The 23,457-nt window shown below is 39.4% G+C and overlaps 2 protein-coding genes across 6 annotated transcripts in view; one reads left to right on the plus strand and one right to left on the minus strand.

Annotated features, from left to right (window-relative positions):
• Window positions 1-2,250: 2,250 nt before the first annotated feature.
• ccp110 (centriolar coiled-coil protein 110) lies at window positions 2,251-13,165 on the minus strand. Of its 2 annotated transcripts, none has more exons than XM_074656694.1 (14): window positions 13,025-13,165; window positions 12,208-12,407; window positions 9,761-9,889; window positions 7,931-9,143; window positions 7,602-7,723; window positions 7,199-7,367; window positions 6,234-6,343; window positions 5,955-6,071; window positions 5,488-5,589; window positions 5,290-5,406; window positions 4,727-4,800; window positions 4,555-4,620; window positions 4,391-4,450; window positions 2,251-3,276 (listed from the first exon to the last, which is right to left on the minus strand). In XM_074656694.1, exons 2-14 carry the CDS (start codon window positions 12,370-12,372, stop codon window positions 3,201-3,203), a joined length of 2,520 nt encoding a protein of 839 aa, XP_074512795.1. In that variant the 5' UTR covers window positions 12,373-12,407; window positions 13,025-13,165; the 3' UTR covers window positions 2,251-3,200. The 2 variants fall into 2 exon arrangements, with proteins under 2 accessions (XP_074512795.1, XP_074512796.1); XM_074656695.1 differs by lacking the exon at window positions 13,025-13,165 and adding an exon at window positions 12,845-12,964.
• A 3,947-nt stretch (window positions 13,166-17,112) lies between these two features.
• The window catches only part of sun1b (Sad1 and UNC84 domain containing 1b), a 38,650-nt gene continuing 32,305 nt past the window's right edge, over window positions 17,113-23,457 (plus strand). For 2 of the 4 annotated variants that reach the window (XM_074656711.1, XM_074656717.1), the window contains exon 1: window positions 17,113-17,304. The gene's annotated coding sequence lies outside the window, so the exon portion shown is untranslated. Of the gene's footprint in view, window positions 17,305-22,156; window positions 22,446-23,457 lie in introns of those variants that run through there. The other 2 variants (XM_074656706.1, XM_074656705.1) reach the window with 1 other exon arrangement.

The raw sequence follows: 23,457 nt of genomic DNA on the forward strand, positions 1-23,457 counted from the left end.
GGGAGCGTTAACTCAGCAGCTACGATGCTGCGTGTAGTGTCGCGGACATGCAGCCACTTTCCCAGTAAAAGTCTCCACCGCACATTTAGTTTAGTTTAGCAGGTTGTCAGCTGTGTGTCTGCCCGGCGTAACTTTAGTGAGTGTCCAACAAACAGTGTGTGTGTTTGTGCTACGTTAGCAGCTCTAGCATTGCCGAAGGCTTCGTGCTCGCCGCCGCACACGTAGTCTGCGTAACTTTAGCGAGTTTCCAACAGACTGTGTGTGTGTGTGTTGGTGGTGAGTGTGAGGTTGTTGGTGGCATTATAGTTGTGATCGTAGGTGTGCAGTGTGTGTACAGTTTATTTGACGGTGAATAAATGCTACGAAACTACAACTCCTCCGCTCCGCTCAAGTGAGCCAGAGACCGGAGCCGACTTCCTGTATCCTGCAACTCCGGCTCCGCCTCTTAAGGTGGCCCGTTAAGGTCGACCAGCTTTTCTCCTTAAAGTGATGAGCCGCTCCTCTGAGCCGCTCAGCTTTTGAGTTAATTATTAACATTTCTTTAAACCGTTTTAACCGATAGCGTTAATCGGTTGAAATGCTTTATGTCGGTTAACGGTTAAACGGTTAATTATGGACATCCCTAATCCTTAGTATTAGCATAGTGTCAGAGAGGTGTTGATTGGATTCTATGGTTATGTCAATGCAGTCGCATCATTTTTTTAAATGTTGTGCCAGATTTGACATGCATAAATACTAGGGCGGTCAAAGTTACGATGGCGCGTTAGCGCGAATTTGTTTTACTTTCATTAACGCAGCTTGCGATTTTTAGTTGTAGCAGACTCAGTTTTAAAGCTAGAGCGAAGATGCTGGCATATGAAACTATAAAACCGAAGGAGGTTTAATTACGCTCCAAACTTACACTAAATTTTGGCGAAGAAAAACTGGCATAGCAATTTTCAAAGGGGTCCTTTGACCTCTGACCTCAAGATATGTGGATGAAAATGGATTCGATGGGTACCCACGAGTCTCCCCTTTACAGACATGCCCACTTTATGATAATCACATGCAGTTTGGGGGCAAGTCAAAGTCAAGTCAGCACACTGACACACTGACAGCTGTTGTTGCCGGTTGGGCTTGAATTGATGTTATGATTTGAGCATATTGTTTAATGCTAGATGCAGTACCTGTGAGGGTTTCTGGACAATATTTGTCAATGTTTTGTGTTGTTCATTGAATTAAATCACACTCTGACTAAATCAATCAAAACTGTATCTTTAATCACTGAAACTTCCATTTTCAAATGTTGCATGCATACTGTGGGGAGAAATCAAAACATCTGCTCAGCGAAACATTGACTTCTACTGCCCTCTGGTGTTCATAGCAAGAAAAACTTAAAATGAAATATATAATTATATGAAATATGAATTAAGGAGCTGCCTCGGATAGTGGAGACAAATCTCTGGTATGGCTGGAGAGGTGGCTATATAGAAATTCACAATATCCAAATATGTGTGCTTGAACTGCCACCATGAACATCCACAAGTTCATCTTGGTTTACTGTTGTCTGCTGCCGTTTTTTGTGTCTTTATGATGAAGTACGTGTGGTAATGTGGTAATATGGTAATAACGGTCAGAACCAGCTGTGCATTGAGAAAGTACAGGAGAAGAAAAAGTGGGCGTTCCTTTCCTCCACGAGCCAATCAAAGCAGTGGGCGATCCTGTTATGCTACAGGGACGCCCCTCCTCGACTTCAATCAGACCCATCTCGCGGTGCTTGGTATCTCCTAAATTGATCTCAACATGGCTGCCGGGTCACAAACTTTCTCATTTTACAGCTAAACAGTACACTACAAGATGTTTCTGAAAACATTTGAGGCGTGAAATAGGCATTACAGTAACAAAATATTGATTCATATTTGATCAGTGCGGCCTAGTTTGACCGTTTGATCTGAGTTCGCGAGTGAATGACAGCTGCTCAGTGACGGCGAGGCTCCAGCTCGGCTCTGATTGGTTGTTTTCCTCCGGTCTGTGAAATCCTGCAGATGCCGTTAGGAGCACCGGAGGACAAAGAGACACATGATTTGTTTCAGACTATCTGTCTCATGCACTACTGTCAGGATATAGTGACAGTAAAAAATATTAAATAATATTTACTCCAACCTGTCTACCCCAGCTTTAACTGTCATTTCCTCCCCTGCGTGGCTTATGAGTCAAGCCAGTTTCATGGTAAATATCTTTCCATTTCATCATGAATGAGAGTCCAGAAAATTCAAATAATTTCAGAATTTATTTCTAGTCATAGAAAACATGACAATTTAGCATTTTAAATAAAAAAAAAAAAAAAAATTTTTAAAAGAGCGCACAGCAACGTCTGCAAACATCAACACACTGAATACTACTGATGCAGATGTATAAAGTCAATGTGGTATAGCAGTGAACAAGTGGGTGTATTCCTTAACATGAGTTTAGATAATATGTTCACATCTATATTGTTTTATGCAGAGTCTGACCCTTTGCTTGACATGTTCTCAATAATTTACTTTAACTCAGTGTCTGCTGTGCATCTCCTGTTATGTGAAGCTACTTTAAGGTAACAGTGTGTAAACAAATACATTTAGATTTTTTTTTTTCATTTGGCATTGATTTAAGCCAAATGTTGAAACACGGTGAAATGTCTCCGATTACTGTAAAATCAGCACCATTTAATAAAAGGAACAAAGCACAAACGGATACTCAAAGCCCTTGAACAAAGCACTTAAATACTCTTTTTTTATAGAAACTACGTGACCGATGTTTGTAAATTCACTTATAGCTATAAGCATTAGATGTTGAACTGGTAAATATAAGCATGCTAAAATGTTACAGATAGCAAAGGCATAGTTCTGAGGCACAGATAACAAATGTTGACTTATTTCCTTTTAACTCTGACCTTCTTCTAGCTTGCATTTAAGTACAGATACTTTTTTTTCTTCTTTAAAATGTACAATGTACCTACTTTGTCATTAAATACTCCACACACAGTAACAAGCTGAAACAAAGACATTGTGATGATGTCTATCGACGAGCTAAAGCGTGGTAGTGAATACAATCATTTGAATTTCAGAAGATAGATTGGACAATCGTATTAGCAGCGTAGACTGGCGTTTCAGTGGTGCGAGGTTTGTATTCAAAGACTAAAAATTCAAGTTCACACAGGTCAGGGGATGTTGAGTCACCTGTTAACCCAGAGAGTGCTGCTTCTTCAGGCTGTCAGACCGCCTCACTCTCTCCTCCGGGGTCTTTCTGTACCAGCTCCTGAGAGGAAACAGCCACGGTCATGCTTTAGCTGACTGTAAAGTCAACGGTAAAAGCTGAAATCCATACATTTTTGTACACTGTTGCCTAAATGATGTTGGAATTACAGTTCATTAGTTAGCAAAAGTATGACATCCGCTACTGGATTTCGGCTGAAATACAATAGGTGTAATGTTTGTTAATCAGGACAGGAGCAACCCCACAAGCCACTCAACATTTTCTCAGGTCCTGTTCAGACCTGGTTGTAACGTGCGTCCTCAGTGATCGGATCACAAGTGGACAGCTCTAAGTACTGGTGTGAACGCACTCAAGATGCATTGAGGATGCATTGAGATCCGATCACTCAGATCACATCCAGAGGTGGTCTGGGTCATATATGGCCACATTCTTTTAGCAGTGTGTACGCAAATGTGTCCTGGGCCACATTAAAGGACCGCCTACTCAACTGACATCCCGCTTGGATCCGCAGGGTCTCTCTGCGTTCCTCATGTTAATAGACAGGCTGATGCGAGCGCTGGTCTGCCTCGCAGTATGGAAACAGCTTCCGTGCTCTCCTGTATTCTGTCGGTACAACTGTATTTTATTCAAATATATTGTATCCTAAGGCTACATAGTCTACAGACTATCAGACTAGGCATGCAAAGTGCATTATTATCATACTGTCGGAGATGTGTCGGTGCTTTTGTTTTGGTGCTGTCTCGGTACAATAACCTTATATTTTCATGTTAATAAGATATACCCAAATTCACGAATATGTAGGATATTACTACTGACATTCATGTAATATTACATCACAACGCCTGCTGTATTAGCCGTGTGCTTACTACGAGTATATTTGCATATAGAGCGGGGAAGTGAGATTCGGATCACAAGTGGTCACTGGAGACGCATGTGGAGACGCATTGTAATGCCAGGTGTGACTGTGAACAGACGTACTTAAAGCTGTCCACTTGTGATCCGATCACTCAGGATGCATGTTAATGCCAGGTCTGAACAGGGCCTCTGTAGTGGAGTGAGGAATATATCTCCAAATAAATTTCATACGACAGTTTATGTGATTTATGATAGCAAGATAAGGCACTTTGCAATTATGGTGAAACGAGTGTAAACTCACCCCTGGCGGTTCAGCTGGCCTGGAACAGGAGAATTTTGGCCTTGGCTTGGCTTCAGGACTCTGGGAAAGGAAGGAAGGATGTATTTAGAGAAGTGATTTTCTGGGGATAGTAAACACAGTGAAATGCAGTATGATGCAAAAAAACGGAGAGTATTATAAAGCACCTGTTAGTGGTGGGGCTCTTTGGCTTCTGCTGCATCTTCCTAGCCTGAGCTGGGGATTCACCGACCCTGACGGAGTACCAAATGCATACAATAAAAACACTGCTGATCATGGAAAACATTAACATCTAAAACCAGATCCCATCTGCAATGTAAGGCTGCGTTTCCATCTTACCTCTTTTTCCTGTCCAGAGACCTCTGTGTGGCAGCAGACAGAACCACTCTCTCCTTGGGGCCCTTGGCTTTTTCCTTTCGACACAGTCAGTAAAGAACATAGTTTATGATAGAAGTACTGACATCGACAGCATAAGACGAGGCATGTTATAAGGTTCCCACAAAACATTGTTTCTTCACTGTAAAGCCGGGGACACACTAAGCCGACATCAAAGAACTAGCGGCGATGAAGGCCACCGGTTGCATCGTCTCACGTCGCCTTTGTCTTGGCCAAAAAGTTGCACACGAACATTTTCGTTTTTGATGATCGAAATCGGAAGCTAATTTTGATCGATCAATCCGATTTAGAATCGAAATCTTGACTCCCCTAGCCATGACTGTTTTGATTTATACTTTGGTAAACATTACGCAAATTGTCCAGACAAACTCAAGTTAGTTAGTTGAGAGTGAAAAGACGGCTGAACTTTAAAAGAGGAGCAACAAATGTCACCTTCTCCTGATTAAATGTGGCTATGTGATTGGTTGCAGGCCTGTGTTTCCAGGTTACCATGTCTCCCAGGTTACCATGTCTCGCAGCTTCCTCTCCGCTTGGAGCTCCCGGTCCTGCTGCAGCAACGCTAACCGATCCCCCAGAGGCATTTCAAAGAAGATGTCGTGGACGTCAAAAAGGGCTGCGCGTAACTGAGGGACAAAAAGATGCACACGTGAACACAAAGAACGACGGACCTCTGCTGTCTATAGACGATAACTACACATTCATACCTGGGCTCTAACTCTCTCCTGCAGGGAGCGATCTTGTGCTGAGCAGGGGCCTTTCTTCTGTGGAGCTTCAGTCTTGAATGAACGGATGAACTCCTGCGTATCCTAAGCACACATATGCACAGGACACACTCGTAAACATACAGTTTTGTCCCAGTCGCTAACATGATGATCAATTAATTAAAGGTCTTATTGATAACATTTTTATGTAGATGAATATTTGACATGATATGTCTGTGTCGGTTGTCAGCGATCAAGTTGCCAGTTAGTGTGGAAAAAAACTGCCGTTTGGCGGTGAGTGCCTGGCAACCACTTGTTGTGAAGTGAAAGCAATGAAAAGGGAGAGGGAGAACATCTAGAGGCTGAATGTTATCAATGTTATCAATAGCACCTTTAAATATCCATTATTACACTCCCATTGGTGTTTTCAATTGCACATTATTAGCGTGTTGGTGAGAGTGTAATCTCACCATGATGGTCTGGCGAAGGTGCTTGACCTTCTCTGTTTTGAGCAGCCTGCGAGTGAGGAAGCCGCGAATGATGGCGCCAATTCGACAGAACGCTCTCTGCTGCGCTGCTGTCAGAACCTGGAGGACACGACAAGGACACAAGAAGACGGGAACGTGAAGAGAGGGAAGAAATAAAGGTGCGTATACTGTAAACACATGCAGTCACACACATACACACACACACACACACACACACACACACACACACACACACCCTCTTGTCTACTTGGTCATACTCACCAAACTCAGCCTCGCTCGAGGTTTGCTAACTGCCCATGTGGGCCCCCACAGATAGACGGGAGGCTGGACAGAGGGAGAGGACACACCGGAGCTTACAGGACTGGGAAAACCTGGAGAAACAAACATACAGTTACTTTCAACTGTCTTTGAACCTGCAAGCGATGGTCAGTTTATCTTGTTTAAATATTAAATGAAGAGTTGTCTTATACAGGTATAAATTAGGGCTGTCAGTTGATTAAAAATATTTAATTGTGATTAATCGCATGATTGTTCATAGTTAATCGGGATTAATCGCATGTTTTTTATCTGTTCAAAATGTACCTTAAAGGGAGATTTGTGAAGTATTTAATACTTTTATCAACATGGGAGCGTATAAATATGCTGCTTTATACAAATGTATGTATATATTTATTATTGGAAATCAATTAACAACACAAAACAATGAAAAATATCGTCCAGAAACCCTCACAGGTACTGCATTTAGCATAAAACATATGCTCAAATCATAACATGACAAACTGCAGCCCAACAGGCAACAACAGCTGTCAGTGTGTCAGTGTGCTGACTTGACTATGACTTGCCCCAAACTGCATGTGATTATCATAAAGTGGGCATGTCTGTAAAGGGGAGACTCGTGGGTACCCATAGAACGCATTTTCATTCACATATCTTGAGGTCAGAGGTCAAGGGACACCTTTGATAATGGCCATGCCAGTTTTTCCTCGCCAAAATTTAGCGCAAGTTTGGAGCGTTATTTAACATCCTTTGTGACAAGCTAGTATGTTGAATCTTGACAGAAAGCTCCAGTATTAGGTTTTCAAAAAGGGTAAGGATAAAACAAAAAAACCTCTGCAACACTTTCTCCAGAATTAATGAATTACATTACTCTTCTGACTCTGAGTATTTTGTCACTACTGTTTTTACAAATGTCAACACAGTAATAAGTGAGCATGGTGAAGTGGTACCTATACTGTGTCCAGGTGATCGCTCAGATGGTGTATGGGCGGGGCTCAGTCCCGGGCAGGAGGGGCTCACAACAGGACGGCTGTCACTCACAGACCTGCAATTCCACCCACAAGCATCCCAACTCATTGGCTGCTGCTCCTTCAGTCTTCTCTCTGTCTCCTCAAGCTCCTAACACACACACACACACACACACACACACACACACACACACACACACACACACACACAATTCATTACTTTAACCTTATGCAAAAGAGAATAAATCCACACTTCTGCATTGCAACTAAACAACAAAATAATTCTTGCCAATTTATAAAATAACTGATAAAATAGTGCACAAAAAATACATGTTTGGTATCTCCTTCTGTTTAGAATAGATATTGTGTGATTCCACATGCTGACCAGACGGAGGTGCTGTTGCTCTTTCTCCTGCTCAGCCAGGAGCAGCGACATCTGCAAGGCGTGCTCCTCCTCCAGACGCCTTTGCATGTCCTCCAGAGCCTGTGCTCGCCTCTGGGTCTCCTCTGTTGATGTGCAAAAATAAATACACGTAAAATCATTCGTCTTTTACCTTTTAAAGATTTTACTTCACCTCCCCTGCCTCTCCATCATACAATGTTTAACCTAAAAGCTGCAGCAGTGGGAGAAGCGGTGATCTCAATAGGAATGGCACAATTTAAGATTTTAGAAATTACAGTGTGCATTACAGGAACCGTTCAAGAGAGACTCACCTGTCTTGCTGGCTTGTGCCTCAGCTGCATTTCTGAGGACAGTTGGTGTGATCCTTCCGTTGTTTGTCCCCTGAGGGTCATCGGGCTCCATCCTGAGTGTCACCTGAGCCAAGTCAGGAGTCATGCGGGGCCTCAGCAGAGATGGTGAGGGAATATCTACGTCATACGACTGGTTTAAAGGGGCTGCAGGGGTGCGCCAATTCTGAGCCATCCATGTCGATCCTGCCATGAAGCGAGGAACCCTTTCCTGGCTGCGGTCTATGTGCTTAACTCCAGAGTGGTAGCCGTGCAGCTGGCTGTCCAGGGTGTGGCAGCGCCTGCGAAATCCTGCAGCCAGGTGGTCGTGGTGTCCCATCGGGCTAAGCCCCGAGGCACTGACGGGGCTGCAGGTCTCCTGCACTGTACTGGTACCACAGTGGCTGGAACGACGGTTGTCACCGCTAACGCCGCCGCCACCGCCTTCACTCCCCATCGAGCCCCAATGATCTGGGGCGCCTAAGAGTGCTTCTCCCCAATCTGCCATGCCAGCACCTTCCCCTGACCTTCCTGGGCTTCGGGGGATAAGGTCTGTCGGGCCGATCGGAAACGAAATATGGATGTTCCCTGTAGAAACTGGACGTGGTCTGCGTCTCTGTGCACGAGGAATAATGCTGGACTCTGGACTGGGGAGACGAGCATACCGGTCAGGTAGACTAGGTGAGAGGCAGCCACACTGTTGGGGACTGGGGTCGTAAAGAGTCTGCTGCTGGATTTGGGTCTGAGGTGGTCCAATAGGGCTATGGTGCAGACTGAATCCAAACTCAACGCCTGAATCCCTCCTGGGACTGCAGCTCTTATTCTCCTTGTCAAAGACTGTCTCCGGCGGAGGAGTCCTGGTGACCGTGTGGACAACTTTTGACCCCTGCTCTCTCTTCACATACTCCCTTGATCTCTTCAGAAGGCTGTCCAAACTGATGTCCTCCTCCTCCTCCTCCTCCTCCTCCTCTTCCTCCTCTTCCTCCGCGCTCTTCTCTTCCCTCTCCACCATCACTTCCTCCACTGCCTTGTAGCCGTTGAGGATGGGGGTCTCAGAGCGTGGCTGATCATTCGTCTGAAGCCCAAACCCAGGGTCTCTGGGAAGTCCTGGAGAGTCCGTGACCAGGGTGTAGCCACTGACTGTCGCGGATTTAGAAACTGGCAGCTTTTCAGCATCTTCACTTGGTACTTTTTGTTCCTGTGCAGAGACAATAAGTAATGATGACCAATCATCAAATAATTGCTAAAATCAAGGACGTTTTTCAAGTTTTAGAATAATCCAATCCTAACTTGGCCCTGTCACTTCCAATCCAAGCAAACCTCAGATTAATCCTAACTGAGATATTGAATCCTTACATCCTCTTACCACACCGATAACTGGCCAATCACGTTTATTGAAAGATTTCCTAACAACAGCTGATTTGCAAGTGGATAATATCGTTTTTGGACGTTGAGTTGACAAAAGAGGGCCATCATCAGGTAAAAATAGCACAGCCTACCAGAGACGTCGTTGAGTCAGACAACCTGTATTCAAGTCTGCAAAAGTCACAAGAGATTCCGGGGCAGACTGTAATTTAGTTTTTGTGTGACATCGTGGGAATGGCACACAGACCTATTTCACATTTGGGCACATTTGAGAAATTTAGATGAAGTGTTTTATATGAAATAAACAAAGTGGCTTGATGTTTTATTTTCTGAACAGAGAGTGGTTAAAATCTATGTTTTCTATGTGGCATATACTGTATATGTTTATGGATTTTGCTATTCACTTTTGATGATTCAGTGCTCACTGTAAGCCCATACTGTGCTACTGACCTGAGCTTGCTCCAGTATGTCCTGAACCCGGGTCATAAGGTTGTTCCTCTGCTGGTTCTGCCTGTCCACCTCCAGCTGGACCGCCCTCCGTCTGTGGTCACACATCTCACTGCGCTGCTCTGCACTCAGCTGGAAAAACAATAAAATACACACTATTTGTTAACACTTGTTCAAAACCGTGTACCTCTTGAGCTTCACTTTTGGCTTGAACGTATTCAAGCAACAACACATGAAAGAAGATTATCGTTATGACACAAAATGTATTTCATGACTTTGTGATCTATTTGCAGTTATTATTGATAACACAAGCTCTTCTTCCGCTATGTGTTTGTGTCTCCTTTGTTTGAGTGGAGGAGATATCTTCAACGATCCTCGGCCTCACCCTGGCCTCTCCGTCATGTGACTATTCCTGAGAACTCCTTCTGTCAGCAGTCACTAGCAGACGGATTCTCCTGACTAACATCAAACCGCCTTGGTGTTCCTCCTCATCAATTATCTCCTCTCTCTCTCTCTCCCCTGCCAACTGCTGATCTAATAGTCAGCCCACATGCTTCAGATATATTAAGTAGGTCTCATAAAGAAATGTGTTTTCACCTTAAATGTTACATTTAATTCAAGTCAAACCGTGCGATTATGATATCTCTGTGCACGTCTGTGTTTTATGCCTGAAATGTGTATCATAACATCCTTCTCATTGTTACTTCGTCTTTACCAAACCAGGCTCTCTGTCAGCTACAACTAGCTTTTAATAATACTATACGAAGCATCATTTGTGTGACTCGTTTTAAATGCTGACAAAACAAAACTCATGTTGTTTTTATTTTAGAAACAAGTCTTGCTTTTCTTTCGAGGCCAGAAAGAGATTTGTCGCTGCCACCTTTATGTCTGTGCTGGACTATATGGCGACGTTATATACATGCATGCATCCTCTCAAAGCCTACGCACGCTGGATACTGTCTACCATGGAGCACTGAGATTTATTACCAATTTTAAAGCCCTTACACTCCACTGCTCTTTGTGTGCTCGGGTAGGATGGTCTGCCTTGTCCAGCCGTAGACTGAAACACGTTTTCTTATTTATAAGGCTATTCTCGGTTTGCTTCTATCTTATCTACGGATCTACATCCTTCAAAAAAGTACAGGAAGTTACTGTCTTGGCTCCCAGGATTTAATCCTATTAGCTGTCCCCAAAGTTCGTGCTGAAGTGGGAAAAAGGGGCATTCAAGTATGCTGCTCCCTCTTCTTGTAATCAGTTACAAAATGACCTGAATCTTTGAGAGCTGGTCTCACTGAACGTCTTTTAAGTGCATCTGACTTTGAAGCAAGCACATTTGGCTGTTAGGATTCTTCAATTTGTCTTCATTTTAAATTGTTATGTTTATTTTATGTCTGTGTTGCTGCCTATCTTGGTCAGGACACTCTTTGAAAAGAGATCACAATGAGTTTTTTACTCCTAGTTAAATAAATAAAAAATACATAACTGAACGGTGCAACTCTTTCTGTTACTATGCAGCATGAAAACACAGCCACAGCAGGACAGATACAGACTCTCTAGGGGAAACCAACCAGACATTGTGTCATTAAAAAGCAGACAGTCAACAAATTACTCGCTCTGGATACCAAGCCATTTCCACACGTCTTAAAAGCATCTATTAGCTACGCTTTCTGTCTGCTTTTAATGAAGAAACTTTAGAAACTGTAATTGGTTTAGCTACATCTTAAAGTTCAAGGTTCTTTATTTGTCAATTCCAGCAAAGCAGTCGTCGGCAATGAAAATCTTTGGTCTCAGGTTCCTTCAACAATGCTCATAAAACATGTATATATATATATATATATATAAATAAAAGGGGAAATCACACAAGTAAAAGTAAAAGCAAAATGATAATCTAAAGCAATAGTGCTGTTAAAATATAGGGCTTAAATATAAACATAAGTAAACATAAAATAGTAATGTAAATTTGTAATTTTGTTGACGACAGTATTTCAGATGGGAAAACTGAATGTAAACAGGATGTAGTATGTATATGCATGATGAGTAGTACATGTACACAGAGGTGTAAACAGGAATGTAGTAGGTAATAATGAGAAGTACTAAAATATAAATACAGAGGTGTAGACAGGAATGTAGAATGCAATAATGAGAAGTACTTAATATATATATACAGAGGTGTAGACAAGAATAGTATGCAATAATGAGAAGTACTAAAATATAAATCCGGAGTTTAAACAGGAATGTAATATGTAATAATTAGAAGTACTAAAATATATATATATAAAGAGGTGTAGACAAGAATGTAGTATGCAATAATGAGAAGTACTACAAATATATATCCAGAGGTGTAGACAGGAGTGTAGTATGTAATAATGAGAAGTACTACAAATCTATATATACAAAGGTGTAGACAGGAATGTAGGATCAGTTCTCATGTGTGTTTATTTCTTCCTCACCAGAGGCGAGAGCACGGCTCTTCCATGGAAGCAGATGACAGAGAGAGCCTTCAGGGACCACAGCGGCTCACATGAGGTCTTCTTGAATTTCCCCTCCTCCTGCAGTAAGGCCAAACTCCGCAGACAGAACTCCTCATAGCTCTCCATCTCTGGACACCCACACATCCACGCTCAGACAGCATGTAGCCTCGCCACCCCAGCTGTTAAATACAAATGGGAGAGAGAAAAGGGTGGTGGAGGACACGTGAGCTTGAGCTGGATCACTGGAGGCAACATCATCTGGTATCATGTGTGGAAGAGCAAAACAAAGAGTGTCTGTCTGCTCTTAATGGGTTTTATCACACTCATCACATTCCTGTCATTCCTTTCTATCAGACCATGCTGCTGGTGACTCACTTGCATTTCTCTGTCCCATGGTAATGCATATGGAATCATGTGTCTTATCAATACAGTTTCTATTTATGAAATATGCCTGTCAGCAAGATGGACCCTTCACAGACAGGTAGTGGAACACGTACAGGGCGTTAACCCAAACACACAGCTGTTTTATGCATGAAATTACAACATCATTTCAATGAAAACTGCATTGTAATTTTTTACTCTAGAGTTGACCTATTAAAATGACCATTCAACCTACAATGCATGCCTTCAGTTGCCTCGTTACAGTAGCTAACGTTACACAGATGCATTAACGTTGCAGCTGACAGCACAGCAAAGGTGGGGTTTTCTTGTTTTTGTACCGGCAGTGAAGGCATCAATCCTTTGAAACCAGCGTTTTAATCCAGATGTGCTCTGCAGGAATGACAACCTTTCTTACCTTCAAAAAAAAAATGAAGAGAAGGTGATCTTTCCTTTGCTTTCCTTGTCTCCTATGAGTGTTAGACGCGCACAGATGTCGCAGAGAACCAACAAATTGTGGCTGCAACGTGAACCTTGTGTTTCTCCTTCAATCTCGGGTTGCTTCTGCTGCCCATCATCATCATCATTTCCAACTCTTCCGGGCTCCTGCAGCGCCTCCTAGCAACAGCGCGTATGGGCCGCGTTCCAATATGGTCCATGCGACCTACCCATGTTGCTATTAGCAACCGTTTCCATCCATTTGTTCACACTTTCACCCACACTTTTTTTTAATGATTTTTTTTTTATGTTTTATGGGATGTTTTGATCAAATGTGGAGGGAAAGATGCGGGTAGAGTAACTGAGGGGGAAGTAAAGGTGGGAAGGGTGAGACAAATGGAACGAGATCTTCCACCTCACCATCTACATTTGACATTTTTTTCATTTCAAAATGTATTTCGAACATGTAGAATACAAAAAAAATAAAATAAAAAATAAAGAAAAAGAGAATGATCATACCAACAAGAGGACAGTCAGAAACAAGTAGTATTCACATACAATGAAAAGCATAAGAAAAATAAATTGTCAAACACTTGAAGCCTTGATTTACATATTCGAAGAGTGAGAAGAAGTACAAACTTATTTAATCCCACCCCTTCTCCATAAATCAATTATTAATTATTAACCAGCTTCCTTATTGAGCCATACTTATACTCTAATTAAATTTTCCTAAATTTGTCCAACTATAATTATTATTATTTATAATTATTCTAACTATAATTATTACCTTTATTCTGTGTCATACAGAAATATAAATTAATTACTGATATAATTATCCTTATCAAAATATACATTTGTTATCAATCCAGAATACCAATTCATTACTTACATATTTAACTTAATCATATTGACTATTTGTTCTCTTTCCTTATACGCACAAATTATTATTCACCTCATTGAATTTTTAAAGCTAGGGCGTTGATGAGTCATATGAAACTAGAAAACCTGAGGAATCATGACATACTAGCTTGTCACGAAGGAGGCAAAATAACACTCCAAACTTTCGCTAAAAAAAACAAACCGGTATGGCTATTTTCAAAGGGGTCCCTTGACCTCTGACCTCAAGATATGTGAATGAAAATGGGTTCTCTGGGTACCCACGAGTCTCCCCTTTACAGACATGCCCACTTTATGATAATCACATGCAGTTTTGGGGCAAGTCATAGTCAAGTCAGCACACTGACACACTGACAGCTGTTGTTGCCTGTTGGGCTGCAGTTTGCCATGTTATCATGTGAGCATACTTTTTGTGCTAAATGCAGTACCTGTGAGGGTTTCTGGACAATATCTGTCATTGTTTTATGTTGTTATTGATTTCCAATAACAAATATATACATACATTTGCATAAAACAAGCATATTTTTTACTATTAAATACAAATCTCCCTTTACATATTCAAAATGTATCTTAAAGGGACATAAAGGGAAGTATTTAATACTCTTATCAACATGGGAGTGGGCAAATATATACGTATATACAATACAATACAATGCAGACAATATTTTTCAATGATGTCTTTATTATACTGACAGAGCAAATGACACTGCTGTTTTCACAACTCAGAGTGCCCAGGTGAATCCGGATGTACAGGCTGAGCAATGCGCACGTGTTCCTTGTTGTCCCGAAGTAGAGCTTCAATGGCACTTTCTGAGAAGGTAGTTTTGGAACTCTGTCAGACAAAGTCAAACAATATTAGTTCTCAGCAATTTAGTCTTATTAACATCAATGTCTACACGTTTGGCCTACCTCAAAAGACTGGCGTTTCACCCCTACACATGCCATGGACTGCTCATAACACAGGACTATATCCAGATGCTTTGGTTCTTTATTCAACAAAGCCACATGGAACTGGTCATAATGAGACTCTGGATGGGGATTCAAAAATACATTATTATTTAAGTATGCGTAAGTAAAAATATGCAAATCCATTATTTCCTCCTGATCTTACCTAACAAGTGCATGCAGGAGGATGTTATTTTGTCCTTAGAGATGTTGTCATGATTGTAGGACCGCAGTTTGTCACACACAGCCCCGCTGATGAGGTTCTCAACTACTGTCTGTCTGCTCTCAGCTGGGGCTTCCTTCAGGGCTTTCTCAATCTCTGGAGGGCAGTATGCATATGCTTTTATTTACTTTCTATATCTTAAAGAAAATAGTCAAAACAAGTGGCAGTGATAATTCAGTGTGTATCATTTTAAACCATTGTTTCTTGCACTATAGGGCAAGCTGAATCCAACATACCTCGTGCTGTTGTTAGGCAACTCTCACAATCGGCGTCTGTTAAAAAGACAAAGAGTCAACAGAAACCAAGGCTATAGACAAACTACAAATAGCCTGCTATCATAGTGTTTAATTTACTTACAGCGCTCCATGTCTCCAGGCTGCACAGGAAGAAGCTGGCACATACACATTAGAAAAATAAAGATTTTCATTGTGAGTGATTCTAAACACACACAACTAACAGCTCTCTAGATACTTTAGGAAAGACACGTCAGAGCAGACAACTGCTCTCAGGCTAAATCCTCTTCTCTTTCACATAATGGGGTCATGTGATCTTAAGGACAATGGTATCACCTCACCATCATTCCACAGATGACAGGTGTCCAGTTTTTCCGGTTTTCTCTGACTCTTTGACTGCTCACAGACTTGAGTTGTGCCTGGTTTTTGAAAAGGGGTCTCAAAGTACTGTCAATTCAAAATACACATTTTGCCAATGTACTGGATACTGAAAGAATTCTTGTGCAAAAAGGTAAAAGTAATAATTTAGTTAGTAAAGTAAGAACTGCCCATTATTGGCTGCCATATTTTTTTTTTCTAGCACTGGGATATGCTTAGTTATGAACTTAATGAACAGAGTTACAAATAATCTTTGTTTGAGTTTAACAGTATAATCAAGCAATTCCTTATTTTTGGAGAGTCCCTGCACAGATACATAGAGGTACTTTGAGCCAACTGTGAGAATCAACATCATTCATATATTAATTTTCCTAAAACATTTTCTTTGCCAGGATTCATATGAGAAACAAGTTAGGAAACTGTTTAATATCGTCTTGTTCTTCTTCTTCTTCTTGTTCTTCTTCTTCTTGATAAGGGGGGTAATAAATTGTTTGTATTGTTATTATTATAGAGCAAATTATATATATATATATAATTATTATTTAAAAAAACACCTATTAGAGTTCCAGGACACTCTTCTGGAGCAATTAAGTTATTATTATTATTATTATTATTATTATTATTATTATTATTATTATTATTATTATTATAATAATAATAATAATAATAGAAATAATAATAATAATAATAGTAGTAGTAGTATTAGTAGTATTCACAAGATGAATTTAGGAATAATAAATGTATATATATATATATATATATATATATATATAATAAAAATATACATTTTATAGATAATAAATAAAGATTATAAATAAATAGATAAATAAAAGAATTAATGAATTAATAAATAAATCCAGCATCAACAGTAAAAAAGAGCTAAACAAAGTGTAACAAAATATGAACCATTTAAATAGAAGGAAGTATAAAAAAATAGGAGCAATATATACAGTATTGACAATAAACAGACTATATATATATATATATATATATATATATATATATATACATATGTAATATAATATAATATAAGTTCAAGTTCAAGTTCAACTTTATTGTCATTTTTCCATATTCAACGTACAGTTAAAACTAATATAATAATATAATATAATATAATATAATATAATATAATATAATATAATATAATATAATATAATATAATATGGTAGTAGTAGTAGTAGTAGACTAGCAGTAGCAGCAGTAGCAGTAGTAGCAGCAGTAGAAGTAGTTATTCATTTTTAAATTTAATTCAGTGTTGGTTGTTGTTCTTGTCAGCGTCCACTAGGCGGAGCTGTTTCATATCTAAAACCAGCATCGAGGCGTTTTGACCCATCCCATATATGGTCATTTTGACCATATAAGGAGTGACACACGTGACGCCCCTGTCTCAACGGAAAGTGTGACCATGTGTGCGGGAAAAGAGGCGAACGTTAGAATAAAGACGACGAGAAGGTCTCCTCTCTTCTCCCTTCTCTCCTTCCAGAGGGAGTTTATGTACAACTGCTCTGAGAAGCAAATAACGAGCTGGATGTAACTCACTTCAGGATAAACACATTTGACATTCAGCAGCGTCGGAGGCAACATGTGAGTAGTCTGTGTTGATAATTATGTTAATTTATTCCACATGTGCTAATCCCAACTGTCAGGAGAGGATACAACTTTTATGCTAGTAGCATCTTTAACTGTTTTGTCTTTGTGGTTCTGTGTGTTTTTTGGGAACAACGTGTTTGTATCTGCAAAGGTTTTACTGATAAGCACTTGAACATAAAGAAACTGACTGTTATTGTTCGTTTCTTGACCACTGACAAGTACAGTACAAAGAGGCTAAATTAAGCTAACTTCTGTGTGGTCAGACTGTCTATGGGGTCATTGAACGCACCACTGCAATACTGGAAAGATTTATTGAACTGCTGCCTTTCAATAAGTCACATTTTAACTAAGGCTACACTATTCCTTGAACTTTACTCCAGTAAAGGCAGAGTAACCATGGGAGAGCTTTGTTGTTTGGCAGTTGCTACCATTCCAGCCTGTTTTTGTTTAGAGTTATAGGGGTTATAGGGGGACAGGGGATGTTCAAGGGTAGATAAATAGTCAACAGTAGATGTCACATAGAAGTGGTGCACATCATCTGAAAGCTGGGAACCTTTAGGTTAATTTGCAGCTCAGCACTGTGTGTGTTTGTTTATTTGTTTTTGTACAATTTAAGACTATACAACATAACAACAAATAAATTAATTAATAATATACAGTGCAGGAAGAGGCAAAAAACCCACTGGGCTTATCTGAAGCCTCCACCTAGAGACAAGATTAATATAAAGTAATAATATGACTACATAATAGTGATAACAAACAATTAGGACAAGATATATATATATATATATATATATATATATATATATATATATATATATATATATATATATATATATATATATATATATATAATAATAACAATACAGTAAATATATCAAACAAGATAAGTGTGTTTGTGTGTGTTGCGTGGAAGTGTATGGATAGTGTTTGTGAGGAAGATATTGATTTAAATATCTATAATGATTTCTGGGTAATCATAACCAAACAACATTATGAGTGGGAAAAAATATAAAAACAGATACATGAGGAAAAGCAATTACAAGACAGCAATTAAATGAGTCAAGTTGCTCTAGTCAAGTTGTTCTAGTCATTAATAATAGATAAAGATTAATTAATAAGATAAGATATTCCTTTATTAGTCCCGCAGTGGGGAAATGTGCAGTGCACAGCAGCAAAGGGGATAGTGCAAAAAATAAGATCCATCAGCTAACAGTAAAAAAAGAGCTAAACAAAGTGTAACCAAATATGAACCATTTAATAGAAGGAAGTATAAAAATAGGAGCAGTATATACAGTATTGACAATAAACAGACTATTAACAAAATTGCACAAGTGGAAAATGATATTGCACAGTGAGAATTACACCTGAGTAGTACTGATAGACAGTTGGTGTACAGTAAAGTGCAGTTCTTGTCAGATTGTTGGTGTGTATGTGGTCTACTGGGAGAAGAGCTGGTTGTGGAGTCTGACAGCTGCAGGACGGAATAAATTAATTAATCAGTTGAAAGTGTATTAGAGCATAGAACATATTGATAGAAGTATGCGATGGTCATTCTCATGTTCTATTATGTCTCCTAAATTGTTGCAGCAATTTTTGGGTTGATACCATTTGTCACACAGGTTTGTTGCTAAATTTAACAAGTTTTGTATCACTGGAGAATTGATAAAAAATATCAATAATCCCTCCAAATTAGATAGATGGATAGATAGATAGTAATTTTATTGATCCCGAGAGAAATTCAAGTTTCCAGCATCACAGTTCCATAGTGCAAAACATGTTAGTAAAAAGGCAGTAAAAAAAATAGCAGTGCAAAGTACAAAGTATAAAAAAATATACCAGGTATAAAAACACAAGGAGATGAAGAAAACTACTAAAACTGAATATAGTGCAGGGTAACAGCTGTGATACAGGACTATTAAAAAAGGGAATATAGTGCAGAAGAGACTGTTACCACAATAAATTACCACATTAAGACACAGAGACCTTGAGCAACACCATAGAAAAAGCCGTGCTGTGATTTGTTTTCAAAAACTTTTTACATTTGGAGATTTCTGCAAGAATTGCATTTCTCGGCGATTGGATGGCGAGCACTTCTGTTGTAGAAACTGTTCAGAAACCCCCTTATTGTCAATCTAGCTAGGAAAGCCATCCATCCTCTGAATGCTCTAGGTCTGTAGTTTGTGGCTGTAAAGTTTCATGAGGCTGTGATTATCCTAGAGGTCACCACTGGCCATTTTATGCAATGAGGTCAAGTTTCAAAAAATGGTCTCACTACAATGAAATGGGGACTAACATCATCACACATGAAAACAGTTGAGCCCATTGGATCCACAAGAGTCTCAGCTTTACAGTGATACACAATTTATGTAATTCTAAGACTGTTTAGGGACCCCAATATGCAGAAATATTCAAATACAGCATTTTAGTATATAGGCGAACAAAAAACTGCATGCTTTTCGCCCCAAACTGCATGTGATTATGATGTAACTAATGATGACTGGAGCACTTGAATATAATAGAGCCATTGTTAATGTTATTTGTAACGTCTGTGCTTTCCTGCTATGACAAGTCCAAATATCTACTGTGAGAAAGGCCTATTGAGAAGGGGCCTGATCCCTTTTGTACTTCTTTTACTTTAAGTAGGATTTTAAATGCAGTATTATTTGTGATAGAGTTGAATTGGTACTTTTATTTAAGTAAAGGATCTGAATACTTTTTCCATCTGAAACAAACTTGCATGAGGGATACTAAACGAAAGGTTTTCTAAAGAGGGCTTATCTTGGCTGTAACAGGGTGTGTTGTTTAATCTTTGGCAGAGGGATAGCCCGCCTTCTGCAAAGTCTCAGTCACGTTGGATCCAAAGTCCATCTAAATAAAGTGTGCAGACTGCTGTCCAGCAGATGGCGCCTCGCCTAGGTCCTTATTTGCTCTCATCAGTTCAGTTAAAGGATTCAGATTTATAAGACGCCAATAATGTTTTAATATCTCTGTGGAAAATGTGCCGCTTCAACTGAAAGAGGTCAGTAAAAGTCCTGCATTTGAAATTCTACTTCTAAAAGTACATAACTACTACCAGGCACTTAAAGTGTCAAACATAAAAGTACTCACTTTGCAACATTAGACCTTTCAGAGTGTTACATACCTACAATGTCTCAAGATCTTATGCACACAAGATAATGTGTGGTTATCTGTGTACTTTTACACTTTCTCAAGGCTTCGTCTTGGACTCACACCAGACATTTTGATGTAAAATACATTTTCAGAATTCGTTCTGTTTTATGTGAGTGTGCTGACACATGCAATGGTCTTGTAGGAGCCATGTAGTATTTGTGGTATTTTATTTGTGTTAGGTGTAATGTGCCTCCAAGCACTAGGGGGGTGTATGGTGTAAGCAGAGACTGGCCTCAGGTAATATAGGCCTCATGCCAGTGATCACAGGTTCTGCTGATTAGGAGAAACAAACCGTGCTCTGAGGAGATCGTGGCCTGTGTTTTGTGCTCTATTGATTGTCGTGTGAGTTTTGGGGTTTTGTGTGTATCAAATGACATTGTGTCTCAACCAAGATTAAAATGCATTAGAAGAAGTGATGGACGTGATTAGTAAATAAACTCCATGTTATAAAGTATCGGAACTTGCATACTTGGTAGCAGCTAAAAGTATAGGACTTATAGTCCCTACAGGTCTTCTGTCTTTCTCTAGCAGTACTAATTATGCTTCACTCTTAATGAAAATAATGCAGTAGAAAATGGACAATTTGATTTCTTTTTGACACCCTTTAGTGAAGGTGATGGCACCTCAGAAGAACAAATGTTCCCTTGTTTTCATTGGATGAACTTTGGTGATCTGTGTGTCAACTAATTAAGTACATATACCAGGCAATAATAATAATATAATATTTAATACTACTACTACTAATAATAATAATAATTATAGCAATAATAATAATTATTATTATGCTAATGCTAATGCTAATAATACTAACTGTTATGATAATGCTTATAATAATAACCAAGCTAATAATAATAATTAAAAAAATAATGTTATTGGGGCATTCAAAACAAATGCTTGTTTTCATTGGATGAACTTTGGTGAGCTGTGTGTCAACTAATTAAGTACATATACCAAGCAATAATAATAATATAATATGTAATACTACTACTACTACTACTACTACTACTACTACTAATAATAATAATAATGATAATATTTAATACTATTACTACTAATAATAATAATGATATTTACTACTACTACTACGACTACTAACAATACTACTAATAAGAATAATAAGAATTATCACTACTACTATTAATAATAATTCTAATATTTAATACAACTACTAATTATTATAATATTTAATAATACTAATAATCATCATCATATTAATCATAATAATAATGAATAGTACTACTAATTATAATAATAATGATATTTAATACTACTAATAATAATAATAATAATATTTAATAATACTAATTATTATAATATTTAATAATCATCATAATCATCATCATCATAATCATAATAATGTTATTAGTAGGCTATATATCATCGATCATTGATGATGTCAGACATGTGTTTCACGTTGTTTTGGTGGGTATAGCTGTGGTATATGTGGGGCCTTCAGTTTCAGCTGAAACAGTTGAAACTCCTTCAGGGGTTCAGTGTCACCGTCAACATTAACAATAGTGTGTGATAGCGTGTGATCCTCTGACTGCACGGAGCTCCAGCAGCGGTCCACTGCACGCCGTTGCCGCTGCAGCAGCTCTGCTTTCCTCCAATAGATTCAAAGTGTGCGCCCCGTCCGACAATAGAGGCCCGGCAGTGGGAGGACCAGCTCGGCAGAGATCCTTCTGGCTTTGTTACGCCCGGGAAGCCATTTTGGAATTCTGCTTGTTGTGCACCAGCATAACACTCTCAAGCTACCAGCAAACTTTTGTTTTTCTCTTTCAACCAGAAAACCAAAATTTAGGATCCGAGAGTGCGCAGTAATAAATCATCTTTGGGTCTCCGTGCGTCGGGATGCGGGCGGAAGTTTGCGCATCTTCCGTGATAGAAACGTGGATCTTTTTCTTTTGCTTTGGATTTACGCTCTAAAAGAATAATAACATACATGGACTCTAACCACGCGGGCAAGTTGACAAGCTACTATAAATAACATCCTATATGCGTTAATGCAGCTGCAGATATCTGGTGTGAATGTGTTTTTTATCCTGATTGGTGTTGTCCTTGCTGAGCTCCTTTATTACCCATCTCAGGCCTTATGTTATTGGGTGATTTTTGCACATCTGCGACATTATCAGACATTATTCTTCATTAATAGTATTCTACATGTGTAGACTGAAATGTGCAATGAACCTGTAGGATATAATAAGAAATGGGAATCTTTGCTCAAGCCTGTAAGTCGGTGCTTTCACGAGTGACTGCGTTTGTCTAAAATACATGCAGACTAAATTTAGCACTGGGCAATGTGAGCATGTAACGGGGCTTATATGTCATTTGGCCGGACACTATGTGCAGTTATTATTACACTTGGTCAGTGTGAAACCCTGTTTTGACTGGTTCACAGGACTATGTAGTTTGCCCTCTTCTGTCGCAGGTGGTTTTGCGTAAAGGAGCCAGCAAAACAAACATCCATCACTATGGGAGAGGTGTCACCGTGCAGCATGTTTACACTGTAGTTGTGTGTTTGTGGGATGAATGCATGCTCTGTTATTGTTGAACCTGTCTCCTGAATTATGAGCTCAATGATTAAATGGTGTTATATTTCTATAAGCTGCAGAATATACATTGCTTTTTATTAAGAATCCTTATTTTCAGTTGTTCAGTAGTTGATGCACTGTAGGAGCCGGCTGGTATTTGATTTGTGAGTGCCCACATTCATGATTCACTGCACCAGACAAGTCAAACTCAACCTAATCCCGGCTGAATTAATGTAGTCCCCTTGGCTTTTGGATATTTGTTTCTGTTTATCCGGCTTGGGAGACTTGGAGGCCGATTGGAAACATGATTAAGATTACGGGTTGAGACTTTGGTGGAACATTTTAGGAAAAAGCCATCTGTTCTATTTGCCGCTCACATTTTTTGCATTGTCAGAATTTGTAGTAGGAGTTCCCTTCTTGCTCAGGATATATGAGGAAGTTT

Source organism: Sebastes fasciatus, chromosome 13 (genome assembly GCF_043250625.1).
Source record: "Sebastes fasciatus isolate fSebFas1 chromosome 13, fSebFas1.pri, whole genome shotgun sequence".
NCBI classification, from domain to species: Eukaryota; Metazoa; Chordata; class Actinopteri; order Perciformes; family Sebastidae; genus Sebastes; species Sebastes fasciatus.